This window comes from Alligator mississippiensis, chromosome 5 (genome assembly GCF_030867095.1).
Source record: "Alligator mississippiensis isolate rAllMis1 chromosome 5, rAllMis1, whole genome shotgun sequence".
In the NCBI taxonomy this organism is placed as follows: Eukaryota; Metazoa; Chordata; order Crocodylia; family Alligatoridae; genus Alligator; species Alligator mississippiensis.
The window spans coordinates 249,925-270,827 of record NC_081828.1 but is presented as its reverse complement, the minus strand read 5'-3'; the positions used below and the strand labels follow the sequence as shown (position 1 = coordinate 270,827).

The 20,903-nt window shown below is 46.8% G+C and overlaps 1 protein-coding gene across 4 annotated transcripts in view; it reads right to left on the bottom strand.

Moving 5' to 3' along the window:
• CFAP57 (cilia and flagella associated protein 57) overlaps nt 1-20,903 on the bottom strand; it is an 84,796-nt gene that overhangs the window by 58,504 nt on the left and 5,389 nt on the right. For 3 of the 4 annotated variants that reach the window (XM_059727673.1, XM_059727675.1, XM_006261729.4), the window contains exons 5-11: nt 20,007-20,159; nt 14,329-14,462; nt 6,808-6,973; nt 6,277-6,390; nt 5,276-5,488; nt 2,604-2,777; nt 312-473 (exon numbers count right to left, since the gene is read on the bottom strand). In XM_059727673.1, coding sequence (XP_059583656.1) covers nt 312-473; nt 2,604-2,777; nt 5,276-5,488; nt 6,277-6,390; nt 6,808-6,973; nt 14,329-14,462; nt 20,007-20,159 — 1,116 coding nt within the window. The remainder of the gene's footprint in view (nt 1-311; nt 474-2,603; nt 2,778-5,275; nt 5,489-6,276; nt 6,391-6,807; nt 6,974-14,328; nt 14,463-20,006; nt 20,160-20,903) is intronic. The other variant, XM_059727674.1, reaches the window with a different exon arrangement.

Below are 20,903 nucleotides of genomic sequence, written 5' to 3'. Positions count from 1 at the left end.
ATACAGAAATATTAGGTCTGCCCATTCTGCTAACACTGCTCTCAATATCTCTAATGATTTCTCCATCAAGTCACAGAGCCTCTGCTCTTTACACTACCTGAAATGGAAACTATCTACATGCTACTCCTTGCACATCAGTACTGGAAGCTCCAGTACTTGGATGCAGCCTCTCCTTCTGAATAATGCTGTGCCAACCTGCTTGTTTGTGCTGTCGTGCAAGTGGTCACAGCATTCTGTAAATGCAGCTCACAGACTGGGAGCATAAGAGAAGAGAAGGGGGCATAAGATTTGCATCCATAATTTGCTCTTACCTTCTCTTCCATGTCTGCTTTTGTGATCAGCACCTCATCAGCATATCCTACTTCCCTTTCTCGTTTCAGGCCCCGCCCTTCTTTATCATATACCTTCCAGATAATCAAGCAACCATCCTCTGAGACAGTCAACAGAAACTGGTCATCACAAGTTATAGATATCTAAAAAGGAAGAGAGAGACAGAAGAATGAGAGTAGAGGTATGGCACAAAAAAGAAGATACAAATTGCACTTACACTGGACTACTCTCCTAAGATTTTCTATCACTGTTGAATCTATGGTGGGAATGCTGATGTAGTTCAGCTACTAGGATTTTAAGCAAATACGTTCTTAGGGTGCAAATGGACACAACACTTAAACTATTTCAAGACAGTCACTGATTGGGAACTGGTTCATGATTGTCCCTGGACAGAAGTATCCACATGTACATTGCACTGCCAAGTGGAATCCTCAACTTTTAGGGAATGCACAGCTGTTGAAATTCCACCAGTGAGTGGTAGAGTAGACAAACCTTCCAGGAAGGAGTGGAGGGGTTGCCAGGTACTGGGGGTATGGGGCGGGCTGTGTGATCCCTGCTTGTGGTTCCCAGGAAAGAGGAGAGCTGCATGCTCCTCCCTTTCCCACGATTTTTGCAGCATTTCAATGCCCGCCTTATAAACCATGCTGTCAGTTTCACCTCCCTGCTAGAGACCCTGCGCCTTAGGGCACCAGGTTCATTTGGGGCAAAGGAGAGGCAAGTCGCACAGCACCCCCAGCTTCTGACAACTCCTCTACTCCTTTCCCCCTCGCCTCAAATGAGCCTGGAACCTTAGGGAGCAGGGGTTTGGACTGGAGAGTACTGGCTGCATTCCAGAGCAGCCCCTTGCCCTGAATGCATTTGGGGAAGGAGGTGAGGAACAGTGTAATTTGGTATTCTTGGAAGACTGACCAGACACTAGGCACACAATGTTCTATGTCCCCATATAACATTGAGCTGGTTCCTGGAGTACTGGCTCAAAATAGTACTTGATTTTCCTGGTATGCTTTTGAAATGTTCTAGGAAGTTTAAGCTGTTCTTAAGCAGTGTACCCATCTAGACTCTTGGGGTTTGAAGTTTATTTAGAATTTTCTAAGAGTTACATCTGTCACACGAGATCAAGATACCACACTGGCTGCTACTACAGCCCTGTCTGCACTAACAATCCCACTGTTTCCCTGGTGTTGGTAGAATGGTGGGGGGAAATTATTATAAGCTTTGGACAGAAAAAGGCTCTAGGTCACTGGCCTGCCTATGACAATGACATTTAAGACAACAGCTAATTTTAAAGGGTTCGGGCATTTAGCGTTTTTTTTTTTAAACCATGCTGACACATCCCAGGCTTTGGGTAAGAGTGAGGGTCCAATGTTAGGCCCATTTTTGGACACCTTCCTTCACTCTACCAGCTGACCAATCAGAAATAAGAGGCTCCTTCCTGCACTATGTCCAAGCAGCAAGCCTTGATCATGTTGAGGGGGCATGATCCGGGGACAGCAGGGCAGACCCGATGAGGAGAGGCTACGGGACCTTAACCTGTTCAGCCTTCGCAAGAGAAGGCTGAGGGAGGACCTGGTGGCCATCTATAAACTTACTAGGGGGGGACCAGCGGGGTTTGGGAGAAACCTTGATCCCCTGAGCGCCTCCCGGAGTAACAAGGAATAACGGCCGTAAGTTGCTAGAGAGTAGGTTTAGACTAGAAATCAGGAGGCGCTACTTCAGTCAGGGCGGCTAGGATCTGGAACCAAATTCCAAGGGAAGTGGTGATGGCTCCTACCTTGGGGGTCTTTAAGAGGAGACTTGACATTTACCTGGCTGGGGTCATTTGAGCCCAGTTTTCTCTCCTGCCCAGGGCAGGGGGTTGGACTAGAAGATCTACAAGGTCCCTTCCAACCCTGCATCTGTGAATCTATATTAGGCTGGGCAGGGAGAATATGCATGTCTCTCTGCCCTCTACAAAACTCAGAAAATGCCCACTGAGCATGCTCTGAACCTCTCCCCATCACACAGATGGAAAATTCTCCTACAGGGAGGATACACTCTATCAGATTAGGACCTTAGGTGATTACGGAAGTCTATAGTCCCATGGAGTTCCTGCAGGATTTGCCCATTAGCTCCCTTTTTGTCAGTCAGACTTTAGCCAACAAACTCAGAGTTCTATATTAATTTTCTCCACATGGCATATGTAGCCTTACTTCTAACAGGTCCTATACACTGGAAAGAAGAAATCAGAGACAAAGAGCAGGGGAGTCCAAGTCACTCACACACACACGCCTTACCTTGGTAATGGGCCCAGCATGGGCCTGGTACTCATTGAATTCCTTGTGTAAAGGCAAGGGGTATTTCATAGATCGGATGGTTCCCATGGAAGTGCCAACAAATACCATACGCCCAGAATGAGACACAACTATTGCAGTATAAACAACATCAAAAGTAGGCACTTCACGCAGGATCTAAAAAACACAGAATGGTCTAGACTAAGCAGTGCTGCTAGGTTAACAGTACAAGACCACCAGTCACCCCACTCTGCCTGTAGACAGCAATGGGAAAACAACTGGAAACAAACATACATGCTTAGAGGTACGGAATCATGAGCAACAATTAAGTCTTGTTAACATCAAGCTTCATAAATGACCTTTGATATATTGGCAGCTTTTAAACATTATAACATTTGTCGCACAATTGACTGCTTTCCTTGACAGAAACAGCAGGCAAGGGAAACTGAAGCAGATGCACACAATACAGTGTCTCAGAAACTTGATGTCATGTAACTTTACAGTTAGGGCTGCCAGGCTCTGGAATGGGCTCCCAGGTGAGGTAGTGCTCTCTCCTACCTTGGGGGTCTTCAAGATGAGACTGGACAGATATCTGGCTGGTGCTTTGACCCCAGCACCCATTCCTGCCCGGGGCAGTGGGTTGGACCTGATGATCTGTTTAGGTCCCTTCCAACCCTAAGCATTATGATACTATGACTGAAAAATTGCTAAAGAATCATAAATTAAGATGAAATGGCAACAAGTGTTCAGATATCATAGAATCATAGAGAAGTAGGGCTGGAAGAGATCTCCAGAGGTCATATGCTCCAACATCATGTTCAAGGCAGGATGGTCCCTATTCAAACCATCCTGTATAAATTCTTGTCTAGGCTAAAACTACATAAACCAACCCTGTTACACAACTACAAGGCCCATTCCCTAAAGGCACCAAAAGTGCTGTAATGTGCCACAGGTAAAGCAGGGTTTAAGGGAAGTCAATGTCTCACCATGGGGAGAATTGTTAAAATGCATTTGACAGATCCAAGGAAGAGGGCTACACCCCCAGCTACAGAGGAAGGCAAAACCCCACAGTTTATATCAATCTGACCATGGGGTAAAATTCCTTCCTGATCCCAAATGTAAAAATTAGTCTGACTGCAAGCAGAGGCAAAACCCTTTAGGCAGGAACCTCCTGGTTTTAGTTCCAGAAGGAGCATTGGCACACCCCAGGCAAAAATCCCCAGCCTTAGGTGCAACCAATACCCAATACTGCAAAAACCCACCTGACACCTCTAGCAACAGGAAGGAAAGTTTGCCGATGACACCAAACTCTGGGGTAAAGCATCCACACATGAGGACAGGAGGGTGACCCAGGCAGATCTTGACAGGCTCAGGAAATGGGCAGACAAGAACCTGCTGGTGTTTAACACTGAAAAATGCAAGGTTCTCCACCTTGGGAGGAAAAACCTGCAGCATGCTCATAGGCTCGGCAGTGCTACACTGGTTAGCACTACAGGCAAAAGGGACTTGGGGGTCATGATTAACCACAAGATGAACACGAGCCTTCACTGTGATGCTGCGGCTAGTAATGCAAGCAAAACGCTGGCTTGCACCCACAGATGCTTCTCAAGCAAATCCCAGGACATCATTCTCTCCTTGTACTCGGCCTTGGCGAGGCCGCAGCTGGAGTACTGCGTCCAGCTTTGGGCCCCACAATTCGAAAAGGATGTGGAGAAGCTTGAGAGAGTCCAGAGAAGAACCATGCACATGATCAGAGGTCAGGAAAACAGGCCTTATGATGAGAGGCTGAGAGCTATGGGACTCTTCAGCCTGGAAAACCGCAGGCTCAGGGGTGATCTGGTGGCCACCTACAAGTTTATCAGGGGTGACCACCAGGATCTGGGGGAACGTTTGTTCACCAGACACCCCAAGGAATGACGAGGTCGAACAGTTATAAACTACTGCAAGACTGTTTTAGGCTGGACATAAGGAAGAACTTCTTTGCTGTCTGAGCCCCCCAAGGTTTGGAATTGGCTGCCACCGGAGGTGGTTCAAGCACCTACTTTGAATGCCTTCAAGAGACATTTGGAAGTTTATCTTGCTGGGATCCTATGATCCCTGCCGACTTCCCGCCTCTGGGGCAGGAGGCTGGACTAGATGATCCTCCGGGGTCCCTTCCAGCCCTAGTGTCTATAAAATCTATGAAAAAAATCTTTGCTGGCCCTATGTAGCATCAGAAAAGCCCCAAAGCATTTTGCTTTGCAACCTGGCAATGGCAAGCATAACTTCATACATCATATCCTTCAACTGGATGTCCGTGGTGATGGGCACCATATAAAAACATAGAAAACAGTATACAGGATACTATACTGGATGAAGACCACAGGTCCCTCTAGCCCAGTGTCCTGTGCCTCACAGTGGCAGACAGTGGATACTAGTAGGAAGACTATTCAGGTAGGGCATATCTAGATGCGTCTGTGTCTTGTTCTTCTCTTTCTGCAGCTTCTAGCATTCATGACTTAGAAGGAATTGGAGATGTTAAAAGATACTAAATGCCAAGAACAGGTTCGCTCCAATTTGCCATTGAGAGGATGGGGAGAACAAAGCACCAATTTTGGCCCACCACCCCCAAGGTCATCATTTCCTGAAAGCTACAGCCATGAATTTCCTGCATACTAATTTGTTCATCAACTTACCGAAGAATCTGAAATTTCCTTGAGTGTTTGGTCAGATCCAACAGCAAAGATGATTTTGGCATCAGGCGAAATGGCAACACTGCTGTAGCTGCAGGTCTTGAGCACACACTCTGACTCCCTGTTACCTGTCAACAAACTCCATTCATACACAGCACCATCTGTGCCACAGGAAATCAGTTTGTTGTCATCCGCACTCCACATGACTGAGCGCACCTGGGAAAGCGGGAACACACCAGAGTCCCCATGTGCACATGTATAAAGCCTAAGAGGGAACTTGTGTCTTGCTAAAAGGGATCACTGAACTGAAAAATCTCTGACTGCTGTGGTTTACAAAGTCAGTGGAGCCAGCTTCTTATGGCACAGTTGTGCTTCTAACTTCAGTGGTGTTTTAGCCACATGCTTTATACCTATAATTCTTTTTTTTCTTTAGAAAAATGGTATCCGTTACTCTATAATCACATTAGTGAACACTGATGGAGCATTGTAATATAGCCCCATAATTTTTCATGCCTTACTCTGTTACCATTACCAACCACTCCCTGCTATAAGATTATTCAGATGTATCTGGTACATTGCATTAGCTGGTTATCAGCAGCTGACTTGCAGCCCTGGGGAAATTATGATCTGATCAGCACACTGCAGGATATTGCATTTCAGCAATGAACTGGAAAAACATTAAAATAAATAATAGGAAATAAATGGTCTGATGAAATCTGTGTCAATGTTTCCCATTTTACAGGTCAATATTAAACACTGACTGTAGTACAAAAGTTGTCATATTATCAGTTTTGTGCAATGATGAAACTAACCACTTATTCAGGTCCTTGTAAAGTACTGTCTTGGATTAGAAACTGGCCAAGATACAATTTCCCCTAAGACATAGTTTCCTTAATAGTCTCTTGTGAGGGACACAGACAAAATCTTTTTTGAATTTTAAAATAAAATTATATCCACTGGTTCTAATTCAGCTACTCCTATTATGTTGTAGGCATCACACTGACCTTCCCATTGTGTCCTTTCAGATTATTAATGTTTTCAAAACTGGTGGTAGAGTAGACGTGAATCACATTTCCATTAACTGCAGCAAAAAGATGTCCCCCATTACTGAAGACACACTGCAGAGAGAAAGCATACCCAGTCACTACTGAAGGTGCAGTGAAACCCTGAAGAGAGGAATCCATTCTCCCAGTCTCCTACTGATGTTACAACAGTCACCCAGTGTTTGAATGTCACACAGAAAGAAACTTCCAAGTCTGGCTGCCATCTTTTATGATGCCCTTCTCCCCCAGCGCTGTTAGCTGCCTTGTTTCTCCTGTAACCTCCACTCCTAGAAGTGTCCCCCAGCTTGCCTCTTCTTCAGACACCAGGCCTATAGTTCTTGTTGTGCCCCTTTTCACTTATGCCTCTTTTCCCAGATCTCTCAGCATTCACCGCAGTCTCCTCTTTGCTCCCCTGTCCCAATTCCCACATTGCCATTCTGCTTACCCCATCTTCCAAACTCCCTTGAACTCAACTTCTGCATTGCTCCTCACCTCTCTGCACCCTCTCACAGTGAATTCCTTAAAAGTACGGATGTCATCAATTAGCAGGTTCATAAGGCGCAGTTTGTCAGAAAACCCAACCACAATATAAAGGCCAGTGGGGTGAAGAGAGACTGCATACGCCTCCTCCTGGTACTCCTTATACAGCTCCAAAGTGCTGCAAAAGAAGAGTCAATCCAGTCAATATCACAGCCCAATCTACTGACCCATGAAGAGTTAGGAAGATGCCAAGCCTTGCACTGACAAGGGCCATTTATACCACTAGTATCCGCCTTTATTACCTTGCTCTGTCACTATCATAGAGATGATGATTTAAAGCAAGGTCAGGTATTTGAGGTCTCAAACCCATGGGGAAAAGTAGGACAGGTTTGCAGTAGCACAGACTCGCTTGTGCACTGTTATACAATGAAGGAGGTTGTGTTGGCATGTCACCAGACACTTTTGGTTACACAGAAAAAAGTAGGGCTGAAAGGAACCTCCATAGATCATCTAGTCCAACCAATGCCTGAGGCAGGATCACCCCTATCCAAACCCATCCAGTACAAATCCACTGTCCAACCTTTTAGCAAAACTACAGTCAACCCAGACACAACATGACATAACACCTAAAACTGCCAAAGGTAAAGCATAGGGATCATGGCAGCCAAGGTTGTTAATATACACTCAAGACATCCCAGGAGGAAAGGAATCGCAGCAAGGATGCCCCCTGCTCCAGAGGAAGGCAAAACCCCTCACAGTCCATACTAATCTGACCACAAGGTAAAATTCTTCCTGACCCCCAATATGGCAAATCAGTCTGAACTTATGTGGAGGGGCAAGACCCTCTATCCAGGAATCTCTCTAAGTCTCAAAAAACATGATAGTATGCCCCAGCCTTCAAAATCCCCAGCCTTGGCTGCAGCCAACACTCAATGCCTCCTAGGGAGGAACATTAACAATAGTCTATGTTTCCCCAGCCTGTGAAACAATAAAATTACCTGAAATGCAGAGTATTTCAGAGCTTAAAAATGCAGTGAGAAATCCTTAATTAATGACTATACAGATAGTAGGCATCTGTCTGTCTCATTGGGGAATATAATTATATGGTGACATGCTTAGAGAAGAGCTCATCCCTACAGTGGATAACAGCAATGCAGCTTTGTATTAGCGGTGCACCGATACATAGGCCCAATATCAGATTGGCACTGATATAAAGAACACTAGCCAATTGCCCATAAAAAATGACGGAGGGAGTGGGTGAGTCAGTGACATGGTCCCCCCCCATCCTGGCCCGCTTCCCCCTTCCCTCCTGCTGCTTGGGGACTGGGCCCACTCCCCCCATCCTTGCCACAGCAGCGGGGGGGAAGGGGAGGAGCAGAGCATGCTTATCTTGCTGGGATCCTATGACCCCAGCTGACTTCCTGCCCTTGAGGCAGGGGGTTGGACTCGATGATCTTCCGAGGTCCCTTCCAGCCCTAATGACTATGAAATCTATGAACCTTTGAAAACTATTCAAGACTTAGCATAGTACACAGTTGCTCATCTGCTTAGGGAATCAGACCCAGTGCTCTTACCTTCAAATGTTTTTCATAGTCTGCATTGGGTTCCCATTGGCTCTGTATGTGTTTTCAGTTGTGAAGGTAAATGTCTGTAGCTTGCAGTGGGGAGTTTGGTCTTTCACAGGCAGGGTGAAATACTCACGTATAAGTTCAGGGTGGGGAGGGGTGGTGAGAGTACCCTTTTGGCAGGTGTGCTGAAGAGCAGCCACTCTGATGCCCCTCCCAGAGCACCACTCTTATCCCCTTCTTCTACCTAATCTGCAGCTGTGCTTTCTGCTTCCTATTCTGTCTCTAGCCCAACCTCCTACTCTGTTTTCTTCACCCTGCCCTATCTGCTGCTTTGCTATCTGCCCTTTCTGCTGCTGCTATGTTACCTGTCCCCTCCCTGATCTGGCACATGCCACAGAGGCTGCCTGTGCCAGCTGTGGCACTCATGCTGCAAGTTGGCTACCCTTGTATTAATTCATGCTCTGTCTGCAGTAGTGACTGTTCAGAGGATAGGTATAGTCCTACTATGGAGAGGGAGTTCATTCTATGTAATGTGATTAATGAGTTCTTCACTCATTCATATTCACAGAGCTTGACAGTTTTGAACAGTTGCAACTAATTTATAGCAGGATTTATCCCAATTGCTGCTCAGGCATCTATTGACTTTCTGCCAATATTTTAACACGGGGATCCCACAAAAAATCTCCTCTCTCCCCATCTATGAAAGGAAACCCAAATGAATCTTAATATATTGCTTTCTCATAACCATACCAAAGTGAAGGAAGTAACACCACTTAGCAAGTAAATGTACAAGGGACATTTGCTAAAAATGATGGCCTAAAGCCTGTGTTATGCAGGTAGAGTGAAGAGCTACCTGCTTTTGTATAGCTATATTATTTCTGCTAACAGATTCATAGATGCTAGGGTCGGCAGGGACCTCAACAGATCATCAAGACTGACCCCCTGCCTGGGCAGGAAAGCGTGCTGAGGTCAGATGACCCCAGCCAGATGCCTATCTAGCCTTCTCTTAAAGACCCCCAAGGTAGGGGAGAGCACCACCTCCCTTGGAAGCCCATTCCAAATTGTGGCCACCTTTACCGTGAATAAGTTTTTCCTAATATCTAGCTTAAGTCTGCTCTCTGTCAGTTTGTGAAGATTGTTCCTTGTTACCCCAAGAGGCGCCCTGGTGAACAGAGCATCTCCGATTCCTTGCTGCACTCCCCTAATAAATTTGTAGGCGGCCACAAGATCACCTCTCAGACTTCTCTTGCAGCAGCTGAAAAGGTCCAGGTCCGTTAGTCTCTCCTCATAGGGCTTGGCCTGCAAACCCTTAACTACATGAGTGGCCCTCCTCTGGACCCTCTCAAGGTTATCTGCATCTTTCTTAAAGTACAATGCCCAAACTGGATGCAGTACTCCAAGTGCGGTCTGACCAATGCCGCATAGAGGGGAAGTATCACCTTCTTGGTTCTATTTGTCATGCATCTGCTGATGCATGATAAAGGGTGGTTTGCTTTGCTGATGATTGTCACACTGACGACTCATGTTAATCTTAGAGTACATTATGACTCTGAAATCCCTTTCCAGTTCTGTGCTGCTGAGAGGGTTATTCCCCAGCTCGTATGCGTGCTAGATATTTTTATGCCCTAGGTGCAGCACTCTGCATTTGTCCTTGTTGAACTGCATCCTATTGTGTTCTGTCCACTCTCCCAACCTGTCCAGGTCTGCCTGCAATCATTCCCTACCCTCCGGAGTGTTCACTTCACCCCACAATTTAGTATCATCTGCAAACTTGAACAGAGTACACTTCACACCCACATCCAAGTCACTGATGAAGACATTGAAGAGTACAGGTCCAAGGATGGGTAGTGGGAGCCTTGCAGAACCCCACTACCCACATCCTTCCAGGTCAATACCAACCCGTCTACTACCGCTCTCTGGGTGCGACCCCCAAGCCAATTTGCCACCCACTAGACGATGTAAACATCTAAGTCACAGCCTCTTAATTTATTTATGAGAATGGGATGAAATACCATATCGAAGGTCTTCCTAAAATCCAAGAAAATGACATCCACCTCTACTCCTGGTCATAAAATGAAACCAGATTAGTCGGGCATGATCTACCAGCTACAAAATCCATGCTGGTTGCCCTGCTGCATTATTTGTCCCGCTGGACTCATACAAATATGATCCTTAATAATTGTTTCAAAGACTTCCAAGGATGGAGGTGAGACTGACTGGCCTATAATTACTCAGATCCTCCTTCCTCCCCTTCTTGAAAATAGAGACCACATTAGGCCTTTTCCAGTTCTCTGGGACCTGACCCAAGTGCCACGAGCACACAAACAGCCGTGCCAGTGGTTCTGCGATGACACTGGCCAACTCCTTCAGTACCCTCGGATGCAGCTCATCTGGGCCTGCTGACTTAAACACATCCAGTCCATCCAAGTGACTCTGCACCAAGTCAGCATCAACAGGTGGTAGGCTGGTGTCCCTTTGATAACCATCTAAGAACCTGCTAGGAGACTTATCTTGACCCTTGTTCAGGAACACTGAGGCAAAAAACTCACTGAAGAGCTCAGCCTTGTCCCCCCTGTCTGTCACTATTTGCTCCTGCTTGTTCAGTAGGGGTCCTATGTTGCCCTGCACCTTCCTTCTACTCCCTACATACCTAAAAAAATACTTTTTGTTGTCTTTCATTTGTGCTGCCAGCCTCAGCTCTGTAGTTGCTTTGGCCTTTCTAACTACCTCCCTGCAAGTGCAGGTCAAATAGGTATACTTCTCCTTGGTAGCTTCCCCTGCCTATATGCCTCTTTCTTTGCCCATAGGCTCCCCTGGATTTCTGTGTTTAGCCAAGTAAGTTTTTTGGCCCCTTTCCCTCCTTTCCCTCACACTGGGATCATCTCTCTCTGTGCTCAAAGGATCACTTCCTTTAGGAACAACCACCCTTCCTGAACTCCCATCTCACCAATACTCCTATCCTGCAGGGCATCACTGATTAAACTCCTGAGAACACTGAAGTTAGCCTTCCTAAAGTCAAGCACTTTCACCCTACTAGTTATCTTACCCACTCTACACTGTATGGTGAATTTAACTGATTGGTGGTGTAGTCTTCCGTGTCTCTCTCCGGTGCGTCTCATATGGGGATTCCTCTCTAGCCTTGCCATTATTCTTAGGGATGAACAGCTTGGTTATTGGAACAACTTCAGGTCGGTTCACTAGGGGGGCCTCACCTCCTGCGTTTTTGATGATGATTGCCTTCAGATTGGGTGGATGATGTTTTGGTCCTGTCTTCCCTCGGTCGTTCCATAGATTCATAGATGCTAGGGTCGGAAGGGACCTCAATAGTTCATCAAGTCCGACTCCCTGCATAGGCAGGAAAGAGTGCTGGGTCTAGATGACCCCAGCTAGATGCCTATCTAACCTCCTCTTGAAGACCCCCAGGGTAGGGGAGAGCACCACCTCCCTTGGGAGCCCGTTCCAGACCTTGGCCACTCGAACTGTGAAGAAGTTCTTCCTAATGTCCAATCTAAATCTGCTCTCTGCTAGCTTGTGGCCATTATTTCTTGTAACCCCCAGGGGCGCCTTGGTGAGTAAAACCTCACCAATTCCCTTCTGTGCCCCTGTGATGAACTTATAGGCAGCCACAAGGTCGCCTCTCAACCTTCTGTTGTGGAGGCTGAAGAGGTCCAGGTGCCCCAGTCTCTCCTCATAGCACTTGGCCTGCAAGCCCTTAACCATACGAGTGGCCCTTCTCTGGACCCTCTCCAAGTTATCTCCATCCCTCTTGAAGTGCGGCGCCCAAAATTGCAAGCAGTATTCCAACTGCAGTCTGACCAGAGCCCGATAGAGGGGAAGTATCACCTCCTTGGACCTATTCGTCATGCATCTGCTGATGCACGATAAAATGCCATTAGCTTTTTTTTTTTTTTTTCTGATGGCTTCGTCACACTGCCGACTCATGTTCATCTTGGAGTCCACTAGGACTCCAAGATCCCTTTCCGCTTCCGTGCCACCGAGCAGGTCATTTCCTAGGCAGTAGGTGTGCTGGACATTTTTCCTCCCTAGGTGCAGCACTTTCCATTTCTCCTTGAATTGCATTCTGTTGCTTTCTGCCCACTTGTCCAACCTGTCCAGGTCTGCTTGCAGCTGTTCCCTGCCCTCCAGATGCCCACTTCTCCCCATAGCTTTGTGTCATCCGCAAACTTGGACAGAGTACACTTCACTCCCTCGTCCAAGTCGCTGATGAAGACATTGAAGATTATCGGTCCAAGGACCGAGCCCTGCGGGACCCCACTGCCCACACCCTTCCAGGTCGAAGCTGACCCATCCACTACGACTCTCTGGGTGCGAACCTCCAGCCAATTCGCCACCCACCGGACTGTGTAGTCATCCAAGTCACAGCCTCTTAACTTGTTCACCAGTATGGGGTGGGATACCGTATCGAAGGCCTTCCTGAAGTCTAAGTAAACAACGTCAACCCCTATTCCTGCGTCCAGGTGTTTTGTAACCTGGTCATAAAAAGAGACTAGATTAGTCAGGCATGATCTACCTGCTACAAACCCGTGCTGGTTTCCCCTCAGCATAATTTTTCCTGCCGGCCTCTCGCAAATGTGCTTCCCGCTGTTCCGCCTTTGTGGGGCTCCAACCTCCCCTACACCCTGCCTAACGCCAACCTTGATGTCGTCACCTCCATTCCTGTGCCGTCTTTGGTGCTCGGGTTCCTGCAATATGATGGCTGCCGAGCATGGGAAATGTTACTATTCCAAGCGTTTCCCCCAGCCTTCCTCCTTTCCAATTACACATTGTCCGGCTTCAGTACCAATCCGTCCCCCGACACGTCGCCTCTGCCCCAGGCTTGGTACTTGTCATCCGTTTGTCTCACTTGTATCCCAGCTCTGCCGAGTCCTGCCGGGCTCCAGTCTCTGCTGCCGGATTTCTCAGTCCATGTCAGCTCTGTAGACCAATTCTCAGGCCCTCTCTGGCCCTGCGCTATCATGGAGACCCCTTTCTGGGGTAACCACCAGGTCCCCTCACTGGGACTGCTTGTGTTCTCTGGCCCCTCCAGTCCCTCCCATTTGTCTTCTGCTGGGCTTTTTATCTTGGGTCCAGAGGTCTGGCTGCCCAATCGGTCCTGGCATGCCGTTATAAAGTATGCCCACACTGATGGGGTTGTTGATCCTGGCTCCTTCAGGCTTGAGAGGCTAGTCTGGGGTAAAGGGGAGGTTTGGAGCCCCACAGAAGAAACAGGATTGAGACCAGGCAGGATCACCACAGGCAGTGCCTCCTGGGAATATATTTCATCAAAGTCATGGCAGGAGAGAAAACATATGACCAACTTCCCGGCAGACCAGGTGATCCAAAGCCGAGATCCACCCTGTCACCACCTGTAGGCAGACAAGCTCAGGGCAGTGGTAGCAAGCCCCACTACACATGCAGCCATCACAAATCCTGACAATTTTTAGAGGCTTAGAAATCGTATCTTGGCAAGTTAGACCAAAAATGGTTGCATTATCTCACTAGAGAGCTGAAAATCCATGTGTCCAGTGCTATAGTGCATTTGCTTATAGAAGATATGTTATGCAAAGTCATTTAAAATCCTTTCTTCGAGTTTCTGACATTATTTTTTCTCTTTTGGATACTTGATAGTTAGTTGTGCTCATGGTACAAAGATATGGGGGAATATGTTAAGGCAAGCTGATAAAAAATGTAGTAACATTTCTTAACAATATAAAACATTTCTAAAATAAATTTTTGGAAAACCTGTGACACATTTGCAGTGCACAGAGGCACGGGAGCAAAGTCTGTGATTTTTTTATGCTAGTTTTGAACATATTGGCTATTCATACTCATCCCAACCTCCAGTCTTTAAGACCTCCCTCATCAACAAAAACACAGGTATCCATATGGTAAGACATCTGCTGTCTGTTAGATACAGGATATGCAAAGAGGCAGAAGGTAATAAAATAAAAAAATGGGTCTTTACTTGGCTTCGTAGTTCCAGATGCGAACAGATCTGTCCAGGGAACAGGTAGCAACAAGGGGTTTGCGGATACAGGTGGCCAGTCCAGTGATAGCAGCAGAATGCAATGGAAAACTTAGGTATACAAAGTGCTCCCCCTAGGGAAATGAAACAAATACTTGGGAAAACAAATCGTACTGGTTTAAATATGCACAAGATTAAGACTCAAGGACTGTAAACAAAGAACAATGCCATAAATCAGTACACGGAGTTTAAAGAACGGGTCTCAGCTGGTGCTAAGACAAACTAAGCACCAGAAATGCACAATAAGGAACAATACCTTGGGACCAATTTCATACCCCTTCTTCATTAAGGATGTGAAAGAGAAAGAAAAGATTCATTAATGGGGTTCATAGAAATTATTAACTTGCAAGAGCTGCGCACACCAGTGAGAACAGAGCTTTGTCCAAAGGGCCTGGTATAGATCACCTAGAAATAACAAAAATTTGACCTGGACAAATGTCACTAATATACCTAGAGGAAATTTTCCTGAAAAGACAACACTGGGTGCATCTACACATTCATTAATACGCTGTAATGACAGGTACTAACAATGCGCCATAATTAGTGCTACTGTGCAGTAGAGCTGGAACATGCTTTTTTGTGATGCTAATGTGCAGTAGGCTAATTCTACTGTGCATTAGCACACGTTTTTGCCTGCCATGCTAATGCTCAGTAGAATTAGTCAACTGCGCATTTAGCGTCTAATGTAGACATTCCCAAATGGGAAGTAAAAACTTGGGAAGCGATTTAAGCAGGAACTTGCCATGTGAGAAATATGAACAAAGAGACCAGTAAGATTTGGGGCTACAATGTAGCAGTTCCATACACATGAGATGCCTGCTATGATTTCACTTGAAATATGTATTTAATTCTACCTGAGAATTTATATTAGATTTATTCCCTGCATTAATTAGCTTGTAATGTCACCAAAGTAGAGACTTCTGCATGTTTGTAGCCCATACAATAGTGTTCTGCTTCTAACAGGAACAGCTGAGTGCTACCATAGTACAAATACCACACCTTGTCATGCATCCACAGATGCATCACAAGCAGGTTCAAGGAGGTGATCCTCCCCCTCTATGCAGCACTGGTCAGGCCGCAGGTGGAGTACTGCGTCCAGTTCTGGGCGCCGCACTTAAGGAGGGATGTGGACAGCATTGAGAGGGTCCAGAGGAGCGCCACTCGCATGATCCAGGGACAGCAGGGTAGGCCCTATGAGGGGAGGCTACGGGACCTGGACCTGTTTAGCCTTCACAAGAGAAGGCTGCGAGGGGATCTAGTGACCGTCTAAAACTTACCGGGGGGGACCAGAGGGGAATGGGTGAGACCCTCTTCCCCCAAGTGCCTCCCTGAGTAACAAGGAATAATGGCCACAAATTGATTGAGAGCAGGTTCAGGCTAGACATCAGGAGGCGCTACTTCACATTCAGGGCAGCCAGGATCTGGAACCAGCTTCCAAGGGAAGTGGTGCTGACTCCTACCTTAGGGGGTCTTTAAAAGGAGGCTTGATAACTCCCTAGCTGGGGTCATATGAACGTAACTTAGTGGGGGTCATACGAGCCCAGTATTCATTCCTGCCCAGGGCAAGGGGTCAGACTTGATGATCTGCTCAGGTCCCCTCCAACCCTACATCTATGAATCTATGAATCATGTTGCCAAAATCTTTTCAGTAGAATCAGAGTGGGGAGGGACCTCAAGGGTCATCAACTCTTAAAAATGTAATTTCAGTATGACTTACGTAGCACCTTTCCACCATTCAGCACAGCTACATGTCATGTAGTGAATGGAGCCAGACAGCTTACAGATACCACTGTCAAAGTAGCCACTGGGAATTAAGGTTTATTTCCCAGCTTTCCAAAGTCTGGAGTTTTGCTGTAAAGGAAGAAGATACCACTAGGAAACCTTAATTCTGTACTAATCGTGTTTTTTGTCATTGGGATAAGTTTATGGAAGGGACATAGAAAGGTGAGTTGTGCGATTCATGGAGTTGTTTATTGTCCCCAGGTTCATAGCAGAAAGGAGGATGTTTGGTATTTCCCGGGCTTCTGGACTTTTTGTTGCCATGTGGGGCCAAGAAGGAATTTTCTTCCCCTCCACTTGCTATTGATGTCAGTTTTTGTTGGGTTTTTTTGCTTTCTTCAGAACCATTGGGTGTTGACTGCAGCACAGACCAGGGATTATGACTGGGCTGTGCTAATGCTCCTGCTGGGATTAAAGCCAGGAGGTTCCTGATTAGAGGGTTTTGCCCTTCTACTCAGGGTCAGACTAATTGCCAGCTTTGGGATCAGGAAGGAATGTTACCCCATGGTCAGACTGGTATGGACGGTGGGGGGGTTTGTCCTTCTCTGTCATGGGGGGCATTGCCCTCTTCCTTGGATCTTTCAAGTGCATTTGATCAACCCTGCCAGGAACTTTTCTATGATTCTATGATATACAGAGAACACTCCTTATTAAGGGTATTCAAAGGTTCCAGAGCCTCACCAACGAATTTTACAAACAACTACCACAGGATGTAATACTGAATACTATGGGCCAGATTCCACCCCAACTATTAGGTATCTAAGCTAGATCTCATTCCACTTTGCTTGGGTTCCTACAAAGAGTGAACACAAAAGGTGGGAGGGTCCTTTTCACTGATCTTTGTGACTTAGTGTAATAGGGTGGTCTGGCCCCCTTTAGGAGGAAGTGGACAGCCTGGGATAAAGGTGGGTGGTTAGAACGCAAGGGGAAAAAAAGGGTCCTCCACAGCAGGCACAGATGAACTGAAAGCCAGCCCCCGCTCTACACCATACACTTAAGGTACATTTAACCAGGTAATTAATTATGCCTTAAGTTGTGACCCATCTACGCGTTCAGCCAGTTAATGGCACGGTAAAACATGAAGTAAGCTACAAAGTTATAACACAAAAAAAGTGTAGTAACTTTGTAACTTGCTCTAATCATGCCATTAATTGAACATGTGACCAAATGCTCCCCTGTGGCTAGGAGCCCAGTTTCTCTAGGCAGCCTGTTCAATTGCTTGACCACCCTCAGAGTCAGAAACTTCCTCTTGATCTCCAGCCTAAATTTCCCCTGCTAACGCTTGAAGCCATTTCTCCTAGCTCTGTCTCCTATGGTCGCAGAGAAAAGCCCATCTCCAGCCTCTCTATAATTGCCTTTTTGGTTTGAAGACTCTTTCCAAACTGTTCACATCTATTTTGAAATGCAGGGCCAAAAACTGGACACAGCACTCAATGTGAGGCCTCAACAGTGCAGAAGAGAGCAGAAGAATCACCTCTCTTGTTAATACAACTTGTAGGCTGTTGGCTTGTTTACAACAAGAGCACAGTGTTGGCTCATATTAAGTTTACGGTCTACTGTAGCCCCCAAGTTCTTTACAGTATTGCAGCCCAGCCAGTCATTCCCCAGTCTGCATCTGTGCATGTGATTATTCTGTCCCAAGTGTGGGACTTTGCATTTGTCCTTGCTGAATCTCATCTGATTGATTGTGAACCATTTCTTCAGTCTATACAGGTCATTCTGGATCCTAGCCCTGCCCTCCAAAGTGTCTGCAATACACCTGAGATGCTATCATCTTCACATTTGCTAAGCATGCACTTGATCCCATTGTCCAAATCATTAATGAAAATATTAAACAATACTGAACACAGGAAAGATCCCTGGGGAACCTCACTTGATACCATATTCCAACTAGATATTGAGTCATTGATGACTACTCATCAAGCATGATAGTTTCATAGTTTCATAGTAGTTAGGGGTCAGAAGGGACCTGAATAGATCACCTAGTCTAACCCCCCGCCACTGGTTGGAGCACACGCTGGGATCACATGACCCCAGACAGGCATTCATCCAACCTCTTTTTGAATTTACCCAAGGTAGGAGCAAGGACCACTTCCCTAGGAAGTTGGTTCCAGATCCTAGCTACCCTGACAGTGAAATAGTGCCTCCTAATCTCTAACCTGAACCTATTCTCTAGCAGCTTCTGGCCATTGTTCCTCGTCACCCCAGGTGATGCTGGGGAGAATAGGGCTCTTCCTATTTGCTGCTGGTCTCCCCTAACGAATTTGTAGGCAGCCACCAAATCCCCCCTCAGCCTCCGCTTGCTGAGGCTGAACAGGTTCAGGTCCCTCAGCCTCTCCTCATAGGGCCTGCCCTGTTGCCCTCCAACAAAGCGAGTGTCCCTCCTCTGAACCCTCTCAAGGCAGGTCACATCCTTCTTAAAGCGCAGTACCCAGAACTGGATGCAGTACTCCAGTTGAGGCCGGACCAATGTTGCATAGAGGGGGGGTATCACCTCTCTGGACCGGCTTGAGATGCATCTTTGGATGCACGACAAGGTGTGGTTGGCTTTGCTGGCTGCGGTCTGGCATTGGCGGCTCATGTTCATCTTGGAGTCAATAATGACTCCAAGATCCCTTTCTGCCTCTGTGCTCACAAGGGGGGAGCTCCCCAGCTTGTATGTATGCTGTGGATTCCTTCTCCCCAGGCGCAGCACCCTGCACATATCCACACTGAAGCCCATCCTATTACCATCCACCCACCTTTGTAGTCTGGGATGATGACAATTCAACCACTTATGTATCCACCCTACAGTACTTTTATCTGGTTTATAATTCCTTGCCTTATTGATGAGAAAGTCATGAGAGAGAGTATCAAAAGGCTTGCTACTCAAGATAAATCATATCCACTGCTCTCCCCCTGCCCCCCACAGAGCCCCGTCACCTTATCACAGAAGGAAATCAGGTTGGTCAGGCATAACTTGCTCTTGGTGAAGGCACATTACAAAAGTAAACACATTACCATGTTGACTTGAAGAAACCTCCAAGATGAGGGGTTCCCCCCCCCCCGGTGAATATGGCAAAAAAGCACCCTCTTTTAAGTTCAAGTACTGGCCCACCACAGGTGGCAACTCAGCTCTGGCTTCAACCCCAGGCTCAGAACCAAAGATGGAGCTGAGCCACTGCTGGCCCAGACCAGGGTGGCTCTTGAGGCAGGGGAAGGGGCTCATAGGGTAGACCACAGTGTGTGGCTTGTGGGGGGGCATGTGGAGAACATACAGCCTGCCCACCCTCCCTGACTGACCCCAGCCAGGCTCAGAGCTGCCACCAATGCTTCTGCCTGGCCAGGTTGGGCTGGGGCCACTGCCGTTGTTTGCACTGGACTGGGAGCCAAAGCTGCCCAGAAGGTAGTAACGGGGAGGGGTGCGGGGGGAAGACAAGGTCTAGGCAGAGTGGGCAGCAGGTGGTAGGGAGACAGGCATAGGCACAGCATGGAAAGGGACTGGCAGACAGTGGTGAGGTGGGGGCGAAGGCACTGCAGGGGGCAAGTGACAGGGGAAATATGGAGCACGGGGGCAGGCACATGGAGGCAAAGGATGGAAGTCTGGTCTCTGAGCCCTGCTCTTACATATTCCACAGCAGTATTAGAGGGGGTGAATATAAAACAAATGAAATATTTTCTATGTATAAAATCTAATTATTGGGAGTTGTCTTAAATTTGAAGTCAGCTTGGATTCAGGTAATTATGGTAACTTTTTCAGGGACTCAAGCAGGATGGAATAGAATGTGGTCCCCTGGCCCTTGCTTATCCCTCCATCACTGGTTACAGTGCATGGGCAATGGTAATCAGGTGGAACTCACCTTCATTATCTCAGTTGAGGACAGGGTAAAGGTGTAAAGCTGATTTTTACTTGTGCTAATAAGCAGTATTTCTTCTGAGGGACTGAAGCACATGCATTTAATATCCTGCTTGTCTGACTGATTTGGGTCACTGCTCTGCTGATCTTGAGGAATCTAGAGGGCAAACCAACCAATTAGATGTTTCCAAATCCAATAGGCATGATAATGTACACACAGTTCCTGTGTTATAGTGCTTTGGCAGAGATATGCTTAGGTACTAACAGCAGTGCTTGGACAGTAGGCGAAGACAGCAATATGAACAAAATGACCTTTATTTGGCTCTAATTACAAGCAAACATTTTCAATACAGCTTATGGAGATCCCCCCAAACTCAACCAGCATCTCTCAAATAAAAGGTTACATAACTCGTATTCTCACCGAGCCACCATGCATTGTAGCAGACCCAGATGTAAGATGCACCTGCTCATCAGCACAGACCATATCGTCATTGAACCAGTAACATGGATAACAACATGCAAGGTTTCTTCACCTGCTCCTCTACAAATGTCATATATGCCATCATCTGCTCCCAGTGCCCCTGCTGACTAAATTGGATAGGCTGGATGACCCCTATGTTAAAGAATAAGATGACATGGATCTGACCTCAAGTCTAAAAACACACAAAAGCCTACAACAGAACACTTTTACCTTCCTGGATATTTCATTGCATACCTCAGAGTAGCTGTTCTAAAACAATGGAACTTTAAAAGTCAACTTGAATGTGAAATTGTGGAACCCAGTTTTGGGTGCTGTACTTCAAGACGGATGTTGACAGACTTGAGACGGTCCAGAGGAGGGCCACTCTTATGGTCAGGGGCTTACAGAGCAAGCCCTAGGAGGAGAGACTGAGGGACCTGG